Source organism: Canis lupus, chromosome X, assembly GCF_003254725.2.
Source record: "Canis lupus dingo isolate Sandy chromosome X, ASM325472v2, whole genome shotgun sequence".
In the NCBI taxonomy this organism is placed as follows: domain Eukaryota; kingdom Metazoa; phylum Chordata; class Mammalia; order Carnivora; family Canidae; genus Canis; species Canis lupus.
Window position 1 is genome coordinate 96,306,690 of NC_064281.1, and position 17,692 is coordinate 96,324,381.

Below are 17,692 nucleotides of genomic sequence, written 5' to 3' on the forward strand. Positions count from 1 at the left end.
CAAATCTGATTAATGTTATTTTCCTGACAGCTAACAGTCAGGAAGGTCTCCTATATTGATATGTAATTTCTTGCCATTTCATGCCATTTCCCAAGTGCACTTCAGCTCTTTTGAGATTGGTTTCTTTCCACTTTTTAAAAACATGCCATACCCGAGAAAGAAAACCGCTGGACTACATTTCAATTTGTTCTAATCCCTTGTGTCTACATGCATATTGCTATTTGAGATATGTGAAAGATTTCTCTTGTAACTTCAGTGTTAGACTTCTTGTCACCTTTCTGGTTAGCTTTACATTCGAGCAATGCCCTTCAACTTAGCAAAGATCACTTCATTCATGCTAGTTAAAATCACATAGATTGTTAAATGGGCAATTAATGCCTATAATTAATACTATGCAACACTTAACCAGTAAGCAATTTGACAACCAACTTAATTTGCTTAAGGAATCAGTTATGCCAAAGTAGCAAGGCTGATCTTGTGCACTGGCATTTAAGAAGTGGCATCTCCCAAACGAAATCCAAATTAAAAGCCCTATCAGTGCCATTTTGATGACAATTGGCATTCAGAAGTGAACAAATTCAATTTTCTCCTATGCAATTTCAGGTAATTTAGAACAGTTTTGACAAGTGTAATGCATAAACAAATTGAATAGAAATACTCATTATGATTAATTTCAGAGCTTTGTGCCGTTGTCGGTAAATGGTTGGTTTAAAGCTTTTTTATTATTTCTTTTTGGTGGGAAGAAATAGAAACCATGAGGTCACACAAAAGGAAAAAGGAAAAATCTTATTCAAGAGGGTCATCGTGGTCACTGTCTCTTAATATACTCGTCAACTATATTTCTGGATCTGGGAAGATTGCCGTATCACCTCTTTTTTCTACTGCAACTTGAAAACATTGAATCTATTTGAACTTACAGACTCATTTGTGATATCACCTAAGGAAAACATAATGAGACTCAAAGCTTTGCTTTCCCATGAAGTACTGAACTGCCAGCTCTCACTTATCTTGTTTTCTTTTCGATATAGTCTGATCTTCCAGCAAATTCCCATTAGTGGAGCTCTCTTCTTTTTTCAGACACTTACCTGAATCCTAACTCCTAAATGCACTTTCACATCATTCCTTTCACCTTATTTCAGAAGTAAAATCTCCCTGTTAGCCCGTTATTAGGAGATGGGCTGTTTGGCAAGAAGGGTCATTAGGTAGCTGCCCGGGTGGTTTGCTTACCTATGTCTGGTATCTCTGTTTCTAGGGTGCACAAGGTTATCCACGAGTGGCAAGTAAAAACAAATAGAGAGTCATCAGTATCATTCAACAAACCAAATCTAACCAGACACACCTAGTCCTAATTCACTTTGCGGCTATTAGAGACTCCATAGGGATCATTTTGTCAGATGTACAAGCCAAAATGGACCCGATCCCTCCTGGCTTCTCCTCCTAAGATGGTGTCAAGGTGATTGAATACCCTGCCTGGTGGGTGGGCAAAACTCTCAGGCAGTTTTTTCTCTCTGGACTGTCTTCATCAGAACCACCTGGGTTCCTGCTACACGTGCAGTTTCCTGGGGTTCTCCTCAGTCATATTGAATTGGAACCTCTAGGTGGAAGTGGGGCGTGGGAATTCTGTTTTTAACAAACTCAGCTGGGAATTCTGATACAGAATAAGGTTTAAGAACCACTGGGATAGCTTTGAAGAAGTAGCCACTGCAAAGGTTCTGACCATTCCAGACTCTGTTTTGAAAGCCAATTTATCAAAATATAAAATCAAGCCTTGTGTGTAATGGACATCCCAAATCTAGCCCAATGCCACTTACATGCTCTCAGAAATAAGATAGTGGACATCTCTCGTGTACATTAGCACATTACTTGTGAATATTAAAAAAACACTTAACAGATTAAAAGTATAAAGGTTTTCTCTTAGTCCACGGCAGAATGTCCCTGGTGTCAAAACTGCTGCATCAAAATAGCTTCAATAAAACGTCATGTACATCAACTACTAGGGCCTTGCGTCTTTCAATTATCTATGCTCTAAGGGGGCAATGGGGGGGGGGGTAGGCAAAACAGGTATGTCAGGTCAGAAGAAGCAGAACACTTTGGGGGCCCCTCTTTGGTAAATCCCTTGGCACAGGGTACTCCAGGACCTGGGATGAGGCTTCTCACATCGGGCACACAGTCTGCGTGCAGGCCTGACTTTGGGTCAAATCTGCCCAGAATCAAAAGGCTATAATCATCTGTGAAATCTAGTCATTTTAATTTTAAAATCCTTTTAAACCTGGCCCTTTATGTCATTTTAAAAAACATGAAGGTAACAAATCTTTTCATCTAAACTAGAAAATGTTCTTATTCTTCGGAATGTCAGGAAAGAAGAGAAGATACAAAATGATTTCATCTGAAGCTATCTGCTCCTACTGATTCAACTCTTTCTAAAGAAAATCTTTCTGGGATTTGACTAGTTGGGCTACGGGTCAGGATCCACTGACTTTCTCTGTTTCCCTAGCCTGCCTCAAAAGGGTAGGTATCCTGTGGGTTGACACAAAAGGTCAAAAGGTAAGGCTGGGAGCTCTGATTAGAAACCTGGCCCCGGGCATTTGGACCTCTCTGAGTTTCTTTATCTCTAGACACTTGCTTGTTTTCGTGGCCTCTAAATTAGCAGGTGAGTGCGCTCGAGGCTGGCTCTAATCATTTCCTGAAGGAAGTTTAGTTGTGGAAGTACTAGAAGGACCTCATTAAAACGTGGCTTCGTTTACAGCAGATTCTCATGGTACAGAACCATTTGTGTGGCTACAAAGGGTTTTGAAGTGGTGATGGCAAGGGATGGGGAGGAGAGTGGTTTGACTTTCTTGCAGCTGCTTCTGATCCTGCCAGTAATGTCACTGTGAATTTGGAAAGATGTCCCGTATTATGCAGAGCAGCTTCTCTCATTAACATCTCAGAAGGAGGAAGTGAAAATGACGGAATTTATTTCCAGTGTGTGACCTTGTTCTGTCTCAGAATTACTTTTAGTGAAGGATTTAGGACTGAGCCACCACCAAAGTCAGTTTGCTGTCTAGCTAGCAACTGACTACATGCTGGGGTGCCAGTGTGGGCTCTTCACAAGCGCCTGGGCCCATCGGTAGGCACTGCCACCTGGCAACCAAGTGACTTGAAGCTTGCCATGAGTCAGGAGGAGAAAGGAGTGGAACTGCAAATCTTTTTAGAGCTAAGAAATGCTCCCATGGTAGGGTCTTTAAGTCGATCTTGGATTTTCTCAGGATCAAGATGATTAAAAGGGCCATCTACTCTTTTTTAATTAAAAAAAATTACTGAGATATAATTCACATACCATAAAATTCACCCTTCTCGAAAGTACAATTCAGCAGTTTCTAGTACACTCAGAGAGTTGTGCCACCATCACCATCATCCAATTTCAGAACATTTTCATCATCTCAGGAAGAAAGCCCATACCCATTAGCAGTCAGTCCCCATGCCTGACCTGCCCCAGGCCCAGGCAGTGACTAATCTTTCTGTCTCTATGGCTTCGGCTATTGTGGGTGGTTCCTATAAATGGACTCCTATAACAGGTGCCCTTTTGTGTCTGGCTTCTTTCACTTAGCATAATGTTCAACCTATTCCTTTTATACTTTTGTGAGGTGGGGGATGGAGAAAGAGAGAATACACCGGCTGTGGAGTTGCTGCCTGGTGACCTGGCTTCATGAGTTTGCCTGGCCTGCTCTGTGGTGGCTGTAGCACTTCACTTTTTTCACATGCTGTTCTCAGCTTCTTTCCTTATGCTTAGCCAGAAATATTTGATGTCCAAAAGTGGTCTTCCCTCTCTACTCATCTTTCCGTGGTATTCTTCCTTTGAAGATTGAGTTCCCACTCCTGCCAATCACTGACTTCTTAGAGCTTCCAACTCCAGCAACCCTCACCTAAGACTACCCTCCCTCACGTTCTGGTTCTGTCCCTTGCCCTTCTCACTTCTTACCTGTCTTGCGTTTTAGGGCCCTGCTTTCAGTTAGCAGTTCCTTGGAAAACAATCCAATAAAAGAATCCATGCCCAGGATTAATGATGATTTTAGCTTGATGAGTCATTCTAACAGGAGTTCCTGTGTTGGGGACTCTTAGGGATAGCAGTGTCTCAACTCAAAGGAACACATGTCTTAGAGTGGGAATCTGGGCACTTAGAAGACCAGCAGAGATATTTTAGGGTCAGGTGGAGGGGGCCGTTGAGTGCTACCCCTCATATAGAGTTCACCCTGGAAAGGTAACCACCTATTTCATCTATATGGAATGTTTCTCTATTTGCTGCTCCAGTGCTGCTGACAATGGGATGATTCTTGGTCATTTATCAGGTATTTTCAGAGCTCTCAAAGTCCAGGTTCCACTGCCCCTCTGCATGCTAACTTCCCCTAAGTGGGTGCTATTCCAGCTCTACTTGATCTCTAGTCAGTGACAAGAGTCAAGTCCTGAGAACAATGGAGGAAATATTAACCAGTCACCGTAAAAGAAACAGTAGAATCTCAAGATAACTTTTTTTATGTCACGTTGACATTTGTCGAGTCCAAATTACTCAAGATACCAAGAAGCATTTGCCAGGCTCTTATTTTCTTCTTTCTTTCATTTTAAGGGAAGGAGAAAATAAATATCTGGAGAATCTCAGCATCTTGAACAATATCAGCATGAGGCTTTTATAAAGAATAAATAATTTGCATTGATACTTAATAAATTTTATAATAGATTTGTGAAATTAGAAGATGAGAGGGAAACAAGGAGGATATTCATATATTTGAGTTCTTGCAAAGCACTTGATGTGGTACCTCCTATTTTTACTTATATAATTATCCCTGTTAGTTTTAGAGAACTGAAAAGTGACCCTGAGGCTATAATCCAAGGAAAAAGCAATGAAGTCATAATTGATGAGAAATAGTTGGAGGACTTGGGGGATATTTAGACTGAAGAGGAGGAAGCTCAGGAACCTATGATGTCTGTCTTCACACACATGGAAACGTGTCAGGTAAAAGAGGAAAGTGTCTTCCGTGCTGCTTCAGATGCTAACATTTGCTGCTACTGAGTGGATGCTTTAGATTTCAGTTCAGTGTAAGAAAGAATTTTCTAAAAGAGCACTCCAAAGGTGCAATGGGCTGTCTAGAAGGGTATTTAAGTTTCCTGTTACTGAAAGGGATCACACAAAGTAGATGTGATCAAGTGTCAGGCATGTCGTAGGCGCCATGTTACGCCAGATACCTCCATGGACTTTTCTAACACTAAGCTCACAAAGCTGTGATGTCACTTTTGTGTTACTGATATATATGTGTGTGTGCGTGTGTGTATGAACTTTTAACATGAGAAGCAAATCCACAGGGAAACTAGACCTAAACTATCTCACACAGAAATGAATGTATCTTTTAAAAAGAATCTTCAGAGAATATATTTTTGAGATTCCCTTAGGTTTAATTACTTATATAATGATCTTATAAGCTTCCCTTCTTTATTATCTTACCTCAATTTCCCACCGGAAGAAAGCACTAAGATGATATGTGTGGATGAAATCTGCAGTAAACAAGCAGAGGGATACTATATACTTAAATAACAAGAAATAATATTGTTGCTCTTGCCATATTGCTAATGATAATGACAGAACTGGCTTTTCCTTACCAACCCTATTCGGCCAATGGGGGGCCAGCTAGAGGAAATAAATGATTGGCAACCAATGACAATGAAATTACTTCGGAGGTCAGATGAAAGAAATTCAATTAGGGACAGTTTGGATCAGCAGAGCTAAGGAAGGAAAAATCTATAGTCTTCCAATCTTTGAAATATCAAGGGGCACCTGGAATTTATCAATGTGGCCCACTGTGAAACAAGAGGGTAGAAGAGAAGGAAATCTAGAAGGGCATCCAGTAGGAGCAAGCTTTATGTCAGAGCACAAAATGCCATCAAACTTTGGGCTTGGAACTATACATCTGTGGATCTTAAAACAAGTTAAACTGTATGAGACATGTAAGAATGCTCAAATATTAACTTGAAATCAATTTTATAGATAGAGAAGTAGAGAGCAGAGTGGTTAAATTACATAATGAATAACCCTGACAGAGGGTCAAGATCTGGAATGTTCTCTATCCTTTTCTGCAATAACCTATTGACAACATTGCTCTTCCATTCACAGCTTTAAATGCAACCAATAACATAATGACTATATTAGTCTGTGTTTCCAAGGAAACAGATGACTCAACCAAGTAAAATGACTAATACACACTGAGAGGGGGGATGGCAGCAGCAATTAAATTAACTGACTTTAACAACAATGAAAAAAACTGGTACAAACGAAGTTTCTATCTATATGCAATAGAATCAACTGAACATTATGGTTCTTAACATAGTGAAGGCTTATTTTATCAACTTATTTCTCCCCAGGAAGTTTAAATCTGGAATTTATAAAGCAAATGTATAAAATCACCAATTATATGCCCAAGATACAACATACACAGTATAGGCTACTGATCAAACACTTTTTTCAAAAAAGGTGAATCTAATAAGAACTATTATTAGTTTCTGAGTAAGCATGACAGATAATGTTTGCTGACATACACTGGTTTTATGGTTTTAACTATAGTAAAACAGGGAGTTATCTATAAATTGGGTCAAATTGATCATGTAAATTCAATCAGTTTACTTCTCTGATGGCCAATAACAGGAGGGTTAGAGTAGAGAAGGGAAAACTATTTTTTTTCTCCTTGAACTTAATGCAAGAGAGAACTACTTTTTTCCTGCTTGAACCTAATCCAGGGAATTGTAACCATGAGCCTATGAAAGGTGTAGGTTGCTGGCAGGTGGGGACATGTAGGGAGAAAGGGAAACACATGTACAATTTTGTGTGAATGTGGGTTTTTTTTCCCCTGGGGAGATGGCCCACAGCCCTCCATATATTCTGAAAGGGGCCTGAGAATTAAAAAAAATGTTAAGAAGAACTGCTCTAAAGGATGTGAGCTCAGAAGAGCCAACTAGAGAGACTCAGGCTAAGTGAGAGAGCCTGGGTGTGTGAGCTCATGGTGTGTGCATGCCTATGTGTTTGAAGGGCTGTGACAATGTGAGAGAATAGTACTGTGGAGTAAGAATGAATAGAGGGATTGGACAATACTTCACACTGCCAGAAATGGATTCTTCTTTATCCTGAGAAAATTACTTTGCAATTGGGGTCCAAGTTATGCTGTTTTATTCTTCAAATGACTTTGTGTAGAAGGTCATAAGATACTTTGGACCAAAATGCAAATTTGTGAACCTTTAAGGATCCTTGAGCAAAGGAGAATCTCATCAGTGAATGAAAATTGTTCCTCCTTAGGTAAATTTGCATTTAAATCACAAAGGAAAGGACCAAACTTAACTGGGCTTTCTTTAACAGTAATATTATTAGTATTAGTATTTGTTTTTATAGCTAATCTTATGGTTTTTCCTTTGATGAGGTAGTTACACAGGGCTAGCTATATAGCCTTTCTAGGGTTAGCTATACAGATAGGCTCAGTAAGACAAGGTCTTTGTCTACCTGACAGCTAGTATCTGCACCACTGGAAACATTCAGATGGTGAATTAATCGTTCAGTGCTCCATCAATGTTTGGCATCATGTATACAGAGCATCCCCAGGATGTTGAAAACAATGTTGAATGTTGTATAAATCATTTCTAAATCTAGGTATACAATTGTCTCAGCCTTCCTCATTGACTTTCCAGTAAGTAGGTGCCCAAAGAGATATACTGCTGGAAATGACTAGTCACCACGAGGTGTGAGATCCTAAGGGACACGAACATTTGATGCTATGACTTAATACCTCTCTAGACTCTCTAGATGTGCTCTATCTTTATAAAATCTTAATTTTACAGTCTATTTTTTAGCAGTCAAAGGATTTAACAGCTTTCTTCTCTATGATGATGTTTGCAATTATAATTAAGAAACATATTAAAATTGGAATGAATTAATGTGAAAAATGGATGGGTGCTTGGGGCTGGAAGATGTCCCCAGCTAAGCGCGAAGGACTAACTCAGTCTGAGAAAAAAAAAAAAAGGAGATAGATTCCAGAGCAAGCATGAGAATCTGAACAATTTCAAGGAATGTCTTCATATATTCAAATTTCCATGCTTGTGTGAACATAATGTTAAATGGAAATGACCCAAGACTTTTCAGATGTTTTGACTGGCCTCGATGGTGCTTTGTACGTAGAAGTTGCTCCATCAGTGTCTCTGCTCTCTCAGTCACTATTTCTGGTCACTATCTTTCAGGTCAATGAGGTGATGCTTGAGGCAACAACTGTTTTATGGACTAGTTTATGGGATGGCATCAAAATCTTCTGGAACAGAGAGAAACTTTCAGCCTACAGTTCTAAAGGTATGTGTCAGGGATAAAGCTGTCATAACCAATTGGAGGGAAGATTCTATCAATTTACCCAGGAGAGAGGAACACGTTTGACTTATCCTCACTGGAATGGGAGGGGGTGCTTCCCTTTTCTAGGACTCCAGAGGGCATATATTTGTATCTTATAGCCTCAGAAAAGGAGAAATAAAGCTGATTAAGCCATAGTCTATTTTGTTGTAGGCTTTTTTTTTTTAGATTGATTTTTTTAAAAATTTTTATTTATTTATGATAGTCACAGAGAGAGAGAGAGAGGCAGAGACACAGGCAGAGGGAGAAGCAGGCTCCATGCACCGGGAGCCCGACGTGGGATTCGATCCCGGGTCTCCAGGATCGCGCCCTGGGCCAAAGGCAGGCGCCAAACCGCTGCGCCACCCAGGGATCCCTATTTTGTTGTAGTCTTTGTGTGACTTCAGAACATGGAATACCAGAAGGTACAAATTCCTTTCAAAAGGTGTCAAAATACCTTGTACTCGGTGTCCATCGAAAGATGGATAAAGAAGATGTGGTTTATGTATACAATGGAATATTCCTCAGCCATTAGAAACGACAAATACCCACCGTTTGCTTCAACGTGGATGGAACTGGAGGGTATTATGCTGAGTGAAGTAAGTCAGTCGGAGAAGGACAAACAGTGTATGTTCTCATTCATTTGGGGAATATAAGTAATAGTGGAAGGGAATAGAAGGGAAGGGAGAAGAAATGTGTGGGAAACATCAGAAAGGGAGACAGAACATAAAGACTCCTAACTCTGGGAAACGAACTAGGGGTGGTGGAAGGGGAGGAGGGCGGGGGGTGGGGGTGAATGGGTGACGGGCACTGAGGGGGGCACTTGATGGGATGAGCACTGGGTGTTATTCTGTATGTTGGCAAATTGAACACCAATAAAAAATAAATTTATTATAAAAAAAAGAAAAAATACTTTGTACTCTCAAGAAAATTCCTAGAACAGAGTGAGAAAGTCTTAACGATGAAGATTTTAATCGCCTCCCCCCCGCCCACCCCCTGCCATGGAATGGATCTTTTAAGTGTAAACAACTAGCTCTTCCTTATCAGGGCACACAAACACAGACTTCCATTTTCTTTTTTATGAAGTGACCACTTCAAAAGATTGAACCTGGAGAACTTATAAAATGTAGCCTTTACCTCTGCCTGCTAGAATGAATTAGAGATTTTCGATCAGTCTTTGTAGTGACCAGCAGAGGTTGAGTGACTCATCTGAGCGCTCGGAAGTACTGGGATCCATGTCAGTGATGGCAATGCCCACAGGGAAGCCACATGTACAGGGATGTCAACACTTCCTGCTTCTCCAAAGGAGCGCTCAAAGGTCGATTAAGCAGGAAGAACTGGCATGTTGACCTGCGTCCTTTGTGCCTAGTCCTGCATCTTGGCTCAGGGCTTCAATACAGGCAACTGCACTTTCTGCTCTTTCTGGCAACGTCTTTCTCTTCGTGTTATTGCAGTCTTGTTTTTTCCTTATCCGCTAAGCAAACATAGATTAGGAGAGACTTACCTTAATTCCAAAATACTAACGGAGTTTCCCGAGGGAAATATTCGTCTTACAAAATTAAAGTCGCCAACATACACACTACCATCAGGGCCAGAAGCTAAGGCAACAGGAGCAAAGAGTTTGTTGTTGTGAGCTGGGCCATTGCAGTTGGTACAGGCTACACTCCGTTGGTGTCCATTACCCATTATGGTTGATATGACTGGGGGCTGCTGGGAAATGAACATATTTTCTCCATTCCCTTTATGTATGATTCCTAGATCCAAGAAAAAAAAAACAGAATATAAAAAAAAACAATTACCACACAATATTCTCAGCAACATTTGAATCTCTCTCATTGTTCAAAGCCCCATGGAGCTTTGGCCTGGCATAAAAAAACTTGGGAGTGAAGCACATTGCCTATAGTTTCATTTAACGGCACAGCCACACCGTACAGTAGCCTAACACTTCGCCTCAGTTTATCTATCTGTGATATGGGTTAATACATCCAGGCCCTTTGGTGCTGATTCTAAATGCCTCAATAAAACATTTGATGAAAAACTTTTAATGATCTCCTGTTCACTTTGGGCTCTGTGAATCATCTGTGGCTAAGTTTTCATCTCTGGCTGACTTTCTCCTGATGGCTGCACACACTTGTCTGACTTCAAATTACCCTCACTATGCAACTGACTGATTCCTGAAAAGGAAGTATCAGTCAATTTTAATATTAACCTTAGCAAAACACCATCAGGAAGGTAATCTACTTCTGTGAAAAGAAAAAAAAAATCATACCGCTAGAATGTACTTCAGAGATATAAGAAAGGACTTGAATTTTCCACTCTTTTGGACCATATCTCACTATCATCAGCGCAGGAAATAGAGATACTGACTTATGAAAATGCTGGAAAATACTGTGCAGGCATTCTCTTTGGGCAATCTCATCCATTCTCACAGTTTTAACTCGTATCTTTATACGCTGAAATTTTCTCCTACCCAGAGTTGTCACCTGCCATGCAATTTCCTGCTCCATCACTCCACTTGGATGCCCCACAAGTACCTCAAATGCAACAGGTGTAAAACTGAACTCATTATTTTTTCTGCTCCCCCTACCAAACCCTGCTCTTCCTCTTGTGTTCCCCACTCATGAATGGTATCACTATGCATGTATTTACCCAAGTTGGAAATGTGGACATGACCAAGGCTGCTCTTATCAGCATTCTCTAAACCTAATTCTTTCCGAAACCCACTTCGAGTCTATCTCCTAAAATATGTTGAACCAGTTTTGTCGCCTCCATTATGACCATGACTGCTTTAGTCCAGCGTTTCTTAACTTCTTGGTCTCCCGGTCTCCATGCATACCTCTCTCCCAAGCACCACTCCCACTCTTGCCATTGAGACTGTTTCAGTGTGTGGCTTAGAATCTTTCAACAGCTCCAAATCCTCTATGGGATAAAGGGCACATTCCCTATTACTAAGGCATACGAAGTCCTTCATGACTTGATTGTTGTCTACTCTTATGTTGTCTCCCCTCTCAGCATCCTCTTGTTTGTATCTTAAATTCCAGCGATAGTGAACTATTTGCAATTGCCTTCAACCTTCTTCCGTTCCGTTCTGCTTTCGTATACGCCAGTCTCTCTATCCTGCAAGCCCTCCTCATCTTGTCTGCTTGGGGAACTCCTACCTATCCTTCAAAGCTCAACTTGAGTTTTCCTCAGTGCTCTGTCCAGGCAGAATGAGTTACTCTCTCTTCTTTGAGCACGTGGTTTGTTGCCCATAGCTCTGTGATAACACCAACTATGCTGTATAATGCAGTTTTCATTACCTTCTCTATCTTTTCCATTAGAACCTGGGCTCCATGAACGTAAACCCTCTGTCTTACTCTTTTTTGCATTTGAGTGCCAGTGCCCATGGCCAAGTCATTATAAGAGCTCAGTAAATGTTCAAAATAGGCTTTGAGTCTCTTGTAGTTTCCTTGTCCAAATCCCAGTGATTTTGCAGACCTGCTGAACCTGGGCAGAAAATCCAAGGAACAAGTACTGCTGTGCTCAAGCTGGCTCAGAATGAGCCTGGGCAGGTAAAACATCCATGGTGCGAGAAGGCATGCCAGCGCGTCAGGCTGAAGTAACTGATGGCAAATGAATGAATGCAGTAATCCTATAGAGTCTTATTTTTTCCTCCCATGACCCCTGCTATCTATCTCCTTGGATTGCCTGTTATTCTCCCTAAACATTTCCTGAAATGTCTTCCTCAGTTCTTTCAACTTCTGGTCCCACAGTCCTACAATAGAAACCACTGATCACTCTGAAATAGGAACATTGCTGGAAAAATAAGAGGATAAAACATGCACAATACCATGACACCAAATATGTACTTAGAAGGCGCCTTTCAGGAAACAAATCCCATTGATCATATAGCTTTTGGGTTTCAAGTCTAGGTATTTTGATTCTCCCTCCCAAGGTGATTTCTGGCTATTTTTTCAACATATGATCTGCAGGAGCAGCTATGAGTTTATGCCCCAACAAATTGGTCTTTTATTGCAGAACTGTGAGAAATCTCGAGGATCACTACTTTCTTATTAATTTTATTAATAACTTTATTAGGCAGTAAAAAAATTCTTGAGATTTAGAACAGTTAATTAAGTAAGATTAATAGGAGTGAATTTCATTTCCCAAAAAACGGTTAATTGCAGTGCAATCAACACCACAGTTTAAATGAATAGGGAGGAAGTGAATAAGAACTGGGATGATGGCCACACAACATCATTGAAAAGAAACCTCCTGATGATCCCTAACCAAATATCCTACCAATGAGACTATGATATGTTCTCGAACAAATGAGGAAACCAACTGTTTAGCATGTCTGTATTTCAGCAATGCATTATAGGGTATATCATTCAAAAATATGTCCAATTATTGGCTTGGAAATACCAGATTTGCCATTAACATCTATTTTCACAGGTAGATCTCTATCTTTTTTATATCAATATAACGGTATAGTTAACAATTACCTTCAAAATGACATGTTATTACCAGGCTCCTGGCAATTTAAAAACTAAAGATGGCTATTCTAAACCATTCTTCTAAGCCTGCAATTCTAAAACTCCCCTTTTCTATTAGAAAGCTCAGCACTCCATCAAAGAAGAAGAATGATTAAAGGAAATAAAACATAAGGCAATGTACTTTCTGATTACATCTCAACAATTGATGTCTTGCTTTCATGCAAGGTACTAAAGTGCCCGTGTACTGAAATTACCATTCCTGTTTAAAGCTGAAGCAATCAAAACAAAAATGGGCAAACCCCTTTTGTATTGCCCTGGAAAAATAGATCATTTTGAAGGGTGTTTTTGTTGTTTCAAGAATCTGTTTAACCTTCCATTACATAGAACCGGGGCATACCATCTAGCAACAATGATTTAACACCAATTCTTCTGCAAAAGGTTGCTTTGAAAATATTTTGTTTATGTTCCTGGAAATCTTGATCAATTACTGCTGCCTCCCTTCCAGTTTATTCTGCCACACATGCTCATTTTGAAAACAGAATCAAATGATCCTAGGACAACACACATTATTTATGTGAAGGCCAACTTCCTGCTAAGGATTGGGTGTCTGGTTGACAGTCAACAAAGAAACCCCACTGAAAGGGGCCTACTGCGACTTTTCTCCCCTCAGTCTTCGTTTTCTCTGCCAAAAAGCCAGGTCTGTTGTTTAATAAGTTAAGTACACCTTTAAATGCACTACTCATACCCTCCTGCTACCTTGCTCAGAACTTCTTTTGAAGCTTATAAATAAGTTTGAAATGAAAATTCCCCTCGGAAGCCAGTGGGTGGTGCTTTATGCTGATTTCAAAGAAGAAACCATTTTTCAGACTTATGAACAACGAGGGACACAATACATATTTCTCTTAGGACTTGACTGAGAGGATATAAACACAAACTGGGAGATATGCCAGTGTGATCAATGGAAATTTACTTCCCCTCCCAGTAAAACCATTTGTCGACAAGCTACTGGCCTATTTTGGAGGCTAAGCTAAAAGAAATTCTTTATCCATTTCAGACAGATGACAGTATCCAATTAGTACCCTGGATTGTTTTGTCTAATAATTTTTTAACACTCAATTGGGAGGACACACTGGGAGATATGTTTGATACCATGATATACTCTAACAAATAGCTTACCTCTGTAATAGATGATTGACGTACACATTTTTATTACTCATAATTTTATTTTTAAAAATATTTAAAAGATTTTATTTATTCATTCATGAGAGACACACAGAGATAGAGAGAGAGAGAGAGAGAGAGGCAGAGACACAGGCAGAGGGAGAAGCAGGCTCCATGCAGGGAGCCTGACATGGGACTCGATCCTGGGTCTCTAGGATCACACCCTGGGCTGAAGGCGGCGCTAAACCGCTGAGCCACCCAGGCTGCCCTATTACTCATAATTTTAAAGAGCTGATTTATCTTAAGAGATACGGATATGTACTCCCTGTAATCACTAAGAGGATGTATTTTGAAGGAATAATATTGAAAACCACAAGCTCCTGGTGTTTTTTGTTTTGTTTTATTTTATTTTATTTTATTATTATTTTTTTTAATCTCGGTGAAAGTAGAAACCATCTATATATATCAGGCATAATATTTGGAAACAATTCTCCACAACCAATGGTTAATTGTCAGGTAAATATAATTGCTGCAGCTAAAATGACAAATGGTCTGAAAACACTGCCTTCTAGAAACTACCCACTGCATAATGATTTGGGAACCAAAGAAAAACTGAAGAAATGAATGGCAGCAGACATCCAGTCTAATTACAGGTGTCTTTTTAACCAGTGAGAGGAAATTGGGGGAAGGTAGATTCTTGTTTTTAATCTGCCATCTGTCTCAGATCAAAAAAGCAGGGTGCCTAAAGAGTTAGGCTTTTTCCAGAAAGAAGCGGAGTGGGGGAATTTGGAAAGACGGTCGTTCTTGCCTTAATCAGTCAGAAAAGACTGTCTGACCTGAGGGGGAAAGAGCATTGCTTTCTAAATTGGTCTTCTCAAAGCTGCTGCTTCACACTTATCATTCCTACTTCTAAAACTGCCTTGGTGGGTGGGATTTAGACTTCGAAAACATCCCAAGAGACGTGTTCATGTCCAAGGTCAGGCTGAAAGGCAGTGGCAGAGCTGGCTTCAGATCTGTTTCCTGGCAAGTGTGACAAGTTCTTGGTTAGAAATACAATGTGCCTACAAATGAGATGATACAATGGACAAATGTTCCTTTAAAAAAACTATCTAAAATAAGGTTTCTTTCTCAGAATAAAATTCTCAGAATAAAATTCTGAGAAAGAGACAGGATTGAGTGGGGCTGGGGTGAGCATGAGGAATCTTTTGGGGGTGACAATATTTTAAAACTGTTGTGTTATGGTGCTGGCTGCCCAACTTTACAATTTACTAAAAATCACTGAAGTGTACATTTAAAGCGGGTGAGTCGTATGGAGTAGATTATACTTCAAAAAAAGGTGTTAAAAAAGATTTTTAGAGAGAACTCTGTACCTATTGCCTAAAACCTATTTGCTGGTGAGGGAAGGGTGGAGGGAACACATCTGAGGATATCGGGGGGGTGGGGGGGTGACAAAGCCAACTTTCTCAATGGCTCCCCTCTGCTCTGAATTTCTAACCCGGTGTGAAGCACGTGGTAAGAGGACACAGGACTGGGAGCTCACAGCTGGGGGCTGCTTCGACTGAGGTCATTTCCCACTTTGTGCTTAATGTCAATGACAGGCATTTGAAAAAGACAATCCATACAAGCCAATAAAAGTGAGTGGAAAAGAAACGGCTGCTTAAAATGTCAAACTCTTTCAAATCAAAACAAAAAACCTCATAATTTAATAAGTGGCATCTGCCCTTTCGTTTTTGTACTTCTAAAACGGTGATTCTCCTTTGGACAACAGAAAAAAGTTGACATTTTATATCTGTGCCTGAATCTTTGCTCTTAAGTAAACAAATAATTTGAAATGGAATTTAGAATATTCCTTGAAAGAGGGGAAGGAGGTCTAATGAATGCATACAGTAAGGGGCTCATTTACCCTCAGGGTCCCACATGGGGGCTATGGTAGGTGGTGCCATGCTATGGTTGAAGCAAACCTGGTTGGCTTTGCCAGTCAAAATTTCCCAGCCCCTGTGGCTGGTTGACTCAGCTGACTCAACTGTGGTGCAAACAAAGTAAGATCATGGGCGTGATTATAAAATGGATCTCTTAGCCTTGGTCAGTTCATGGCCTTACAAGATAACTTGACTTTAGCCAGCTGTTTTATAAAGGTAAGATGCATACAGGGATGGCTGGAGGGAAGACTGTACCTGTCTCAAGACATTCACATTCTCAGTCCTGGAGAAATAACCCAAAGTCCATGTTCTACTGAAGGTTGCTCAGAATCTGCCTCTTTGGATGAAAAAGAATGTGATTTTGCAATGAAAACTTTCCAGGAGATGTTCAAGTGAAAGCTGGATGGGAACACCAATGACTGACTTCCCAATAGGGTGTAAAACGAGGTAAGGGAACTGGGATGGAACATTGACAAGTGGGGGCGGGGTGCGGGTGAGATCAGTTTATCCGAGAGACTCATGGGCTCAAGGGCCATCTGTGGTCTCGTCTTCTGATTTAGTTAACATATAAATTACAAACTAGGAGAAAGTGACAGAAGGAACAGCGGTTCAAAGAAGGCAAAGATGGAAGATGACAGTGTCCTGCTTCTCTGTCTTTTCCTCTTTTCCTAAGTCCAGGATTTAGGAGACTTAAAACTCAGTGAAGTCAAGGCTGCCCTCTTTCCCTAGATTCTTTCACTTCTTCTGTCTTCCTCTTACCTCTTATTTTTATCCTCCTACCTCTTCTTTTTTTAACTCATTACTGTTCCTGGACTCAGTTCCTAGCTTCTCACTGGATCTACTGACATTTATGTGGACCCATGACAGTGGTGGAGAGAAAGAAGCACATGGCTCTAGCCACTTGTGAACGGTGCAACATGGGGGTGCAAGCCTCAGATGCTTGACCTTTTCAATGGGATTAATGCCACACTGCAGGGTTGTTGTATTTAAAATGGGACAGAGTTCACCAAAGCCTTTTGAAAACCGCATCACATGGATGATTCTTCAATCCTATGGTGCACATTTTGCTTCACATTTTAACATCTCCGAAATAAGTACATATCTTGCAATCACTGCATGCCAGAGTGCAATTGGCAGCATTTTCCATAAAGTAATGGTATAACTGATGGAGTCTTAGATTATGTGAAACATTATATTTTACTTTTTTAAAAAGGTGGTTATAGTGGCAGATACACTGGTCAATTAGTTGGGATAGAGCAATGATGATAGATGATTCTTAAAACCCAGTCTCACAGAACTTTGGGGTGAAGAGGTCTCACTATACTAGCACTAATTTGAAATCAGACTGTTGTATTTGAAAAGAAATATACTAATATGGCCATCTCTATCTAGGTGGTGGACTTAAAGGTAATTTTTTCCTTGTACTTTACGAGGTTGTCTGCATCAAATATGCGTTGCATATGTGCAATACATATAAATAGCACTATGGATGTGTGTATATATATTGCATTAAGAAGACAGTATTAATAAATATTTAAAAAACTCCTTAAGTGCAAAGAAATGGGCACTCTTGACCATGAAATGGACAATTCTTCTTGAGGGAAACTTGGCAATATGTATGAAAATCCTTAAAAACACGTACATCTTTCCCTTTACATGAGATACCTAAGCTACACAAATTCATAGAGACAGAAAGGAGAATAGGAGCTGGGGGAGGAGGAATGGGAAGTTACTGTATAATGGGTATAGAT

General features: G+C 40.2%; 1 protein-coding gene across 3 annotated transcripts in view; it reads right to left on the reverse strand.

Moving 5' to 3' along the window:
* TENM1 (teneurin transmembrane protein 1) overlaps window positions 1-17,692 on the reverse strand; it is a 794,660-nt gene that overhangs the window by 107,679 nt on the left and 669,289 nt on the right. For all 3 annotated transcript variants that reach the window (XM_025431163.3, XM_049107241.1, XM_049107240.1), the window contains 2 exons: window positions 9,891-10,140; window positions 1,228-1,248 (listed from right to left, as the gene is read on the reverse strand). In XM_025431163.3, the coding sequence (XP_025286948.2) occupies window positions 1,228-1,248; window positions 9,891-10,140 (271 nt within the window). The remainder of the gene's footprint in view (window positions 1-1,227; window positions 1,249-9,890; window positions 10,141-17,692) is intronic.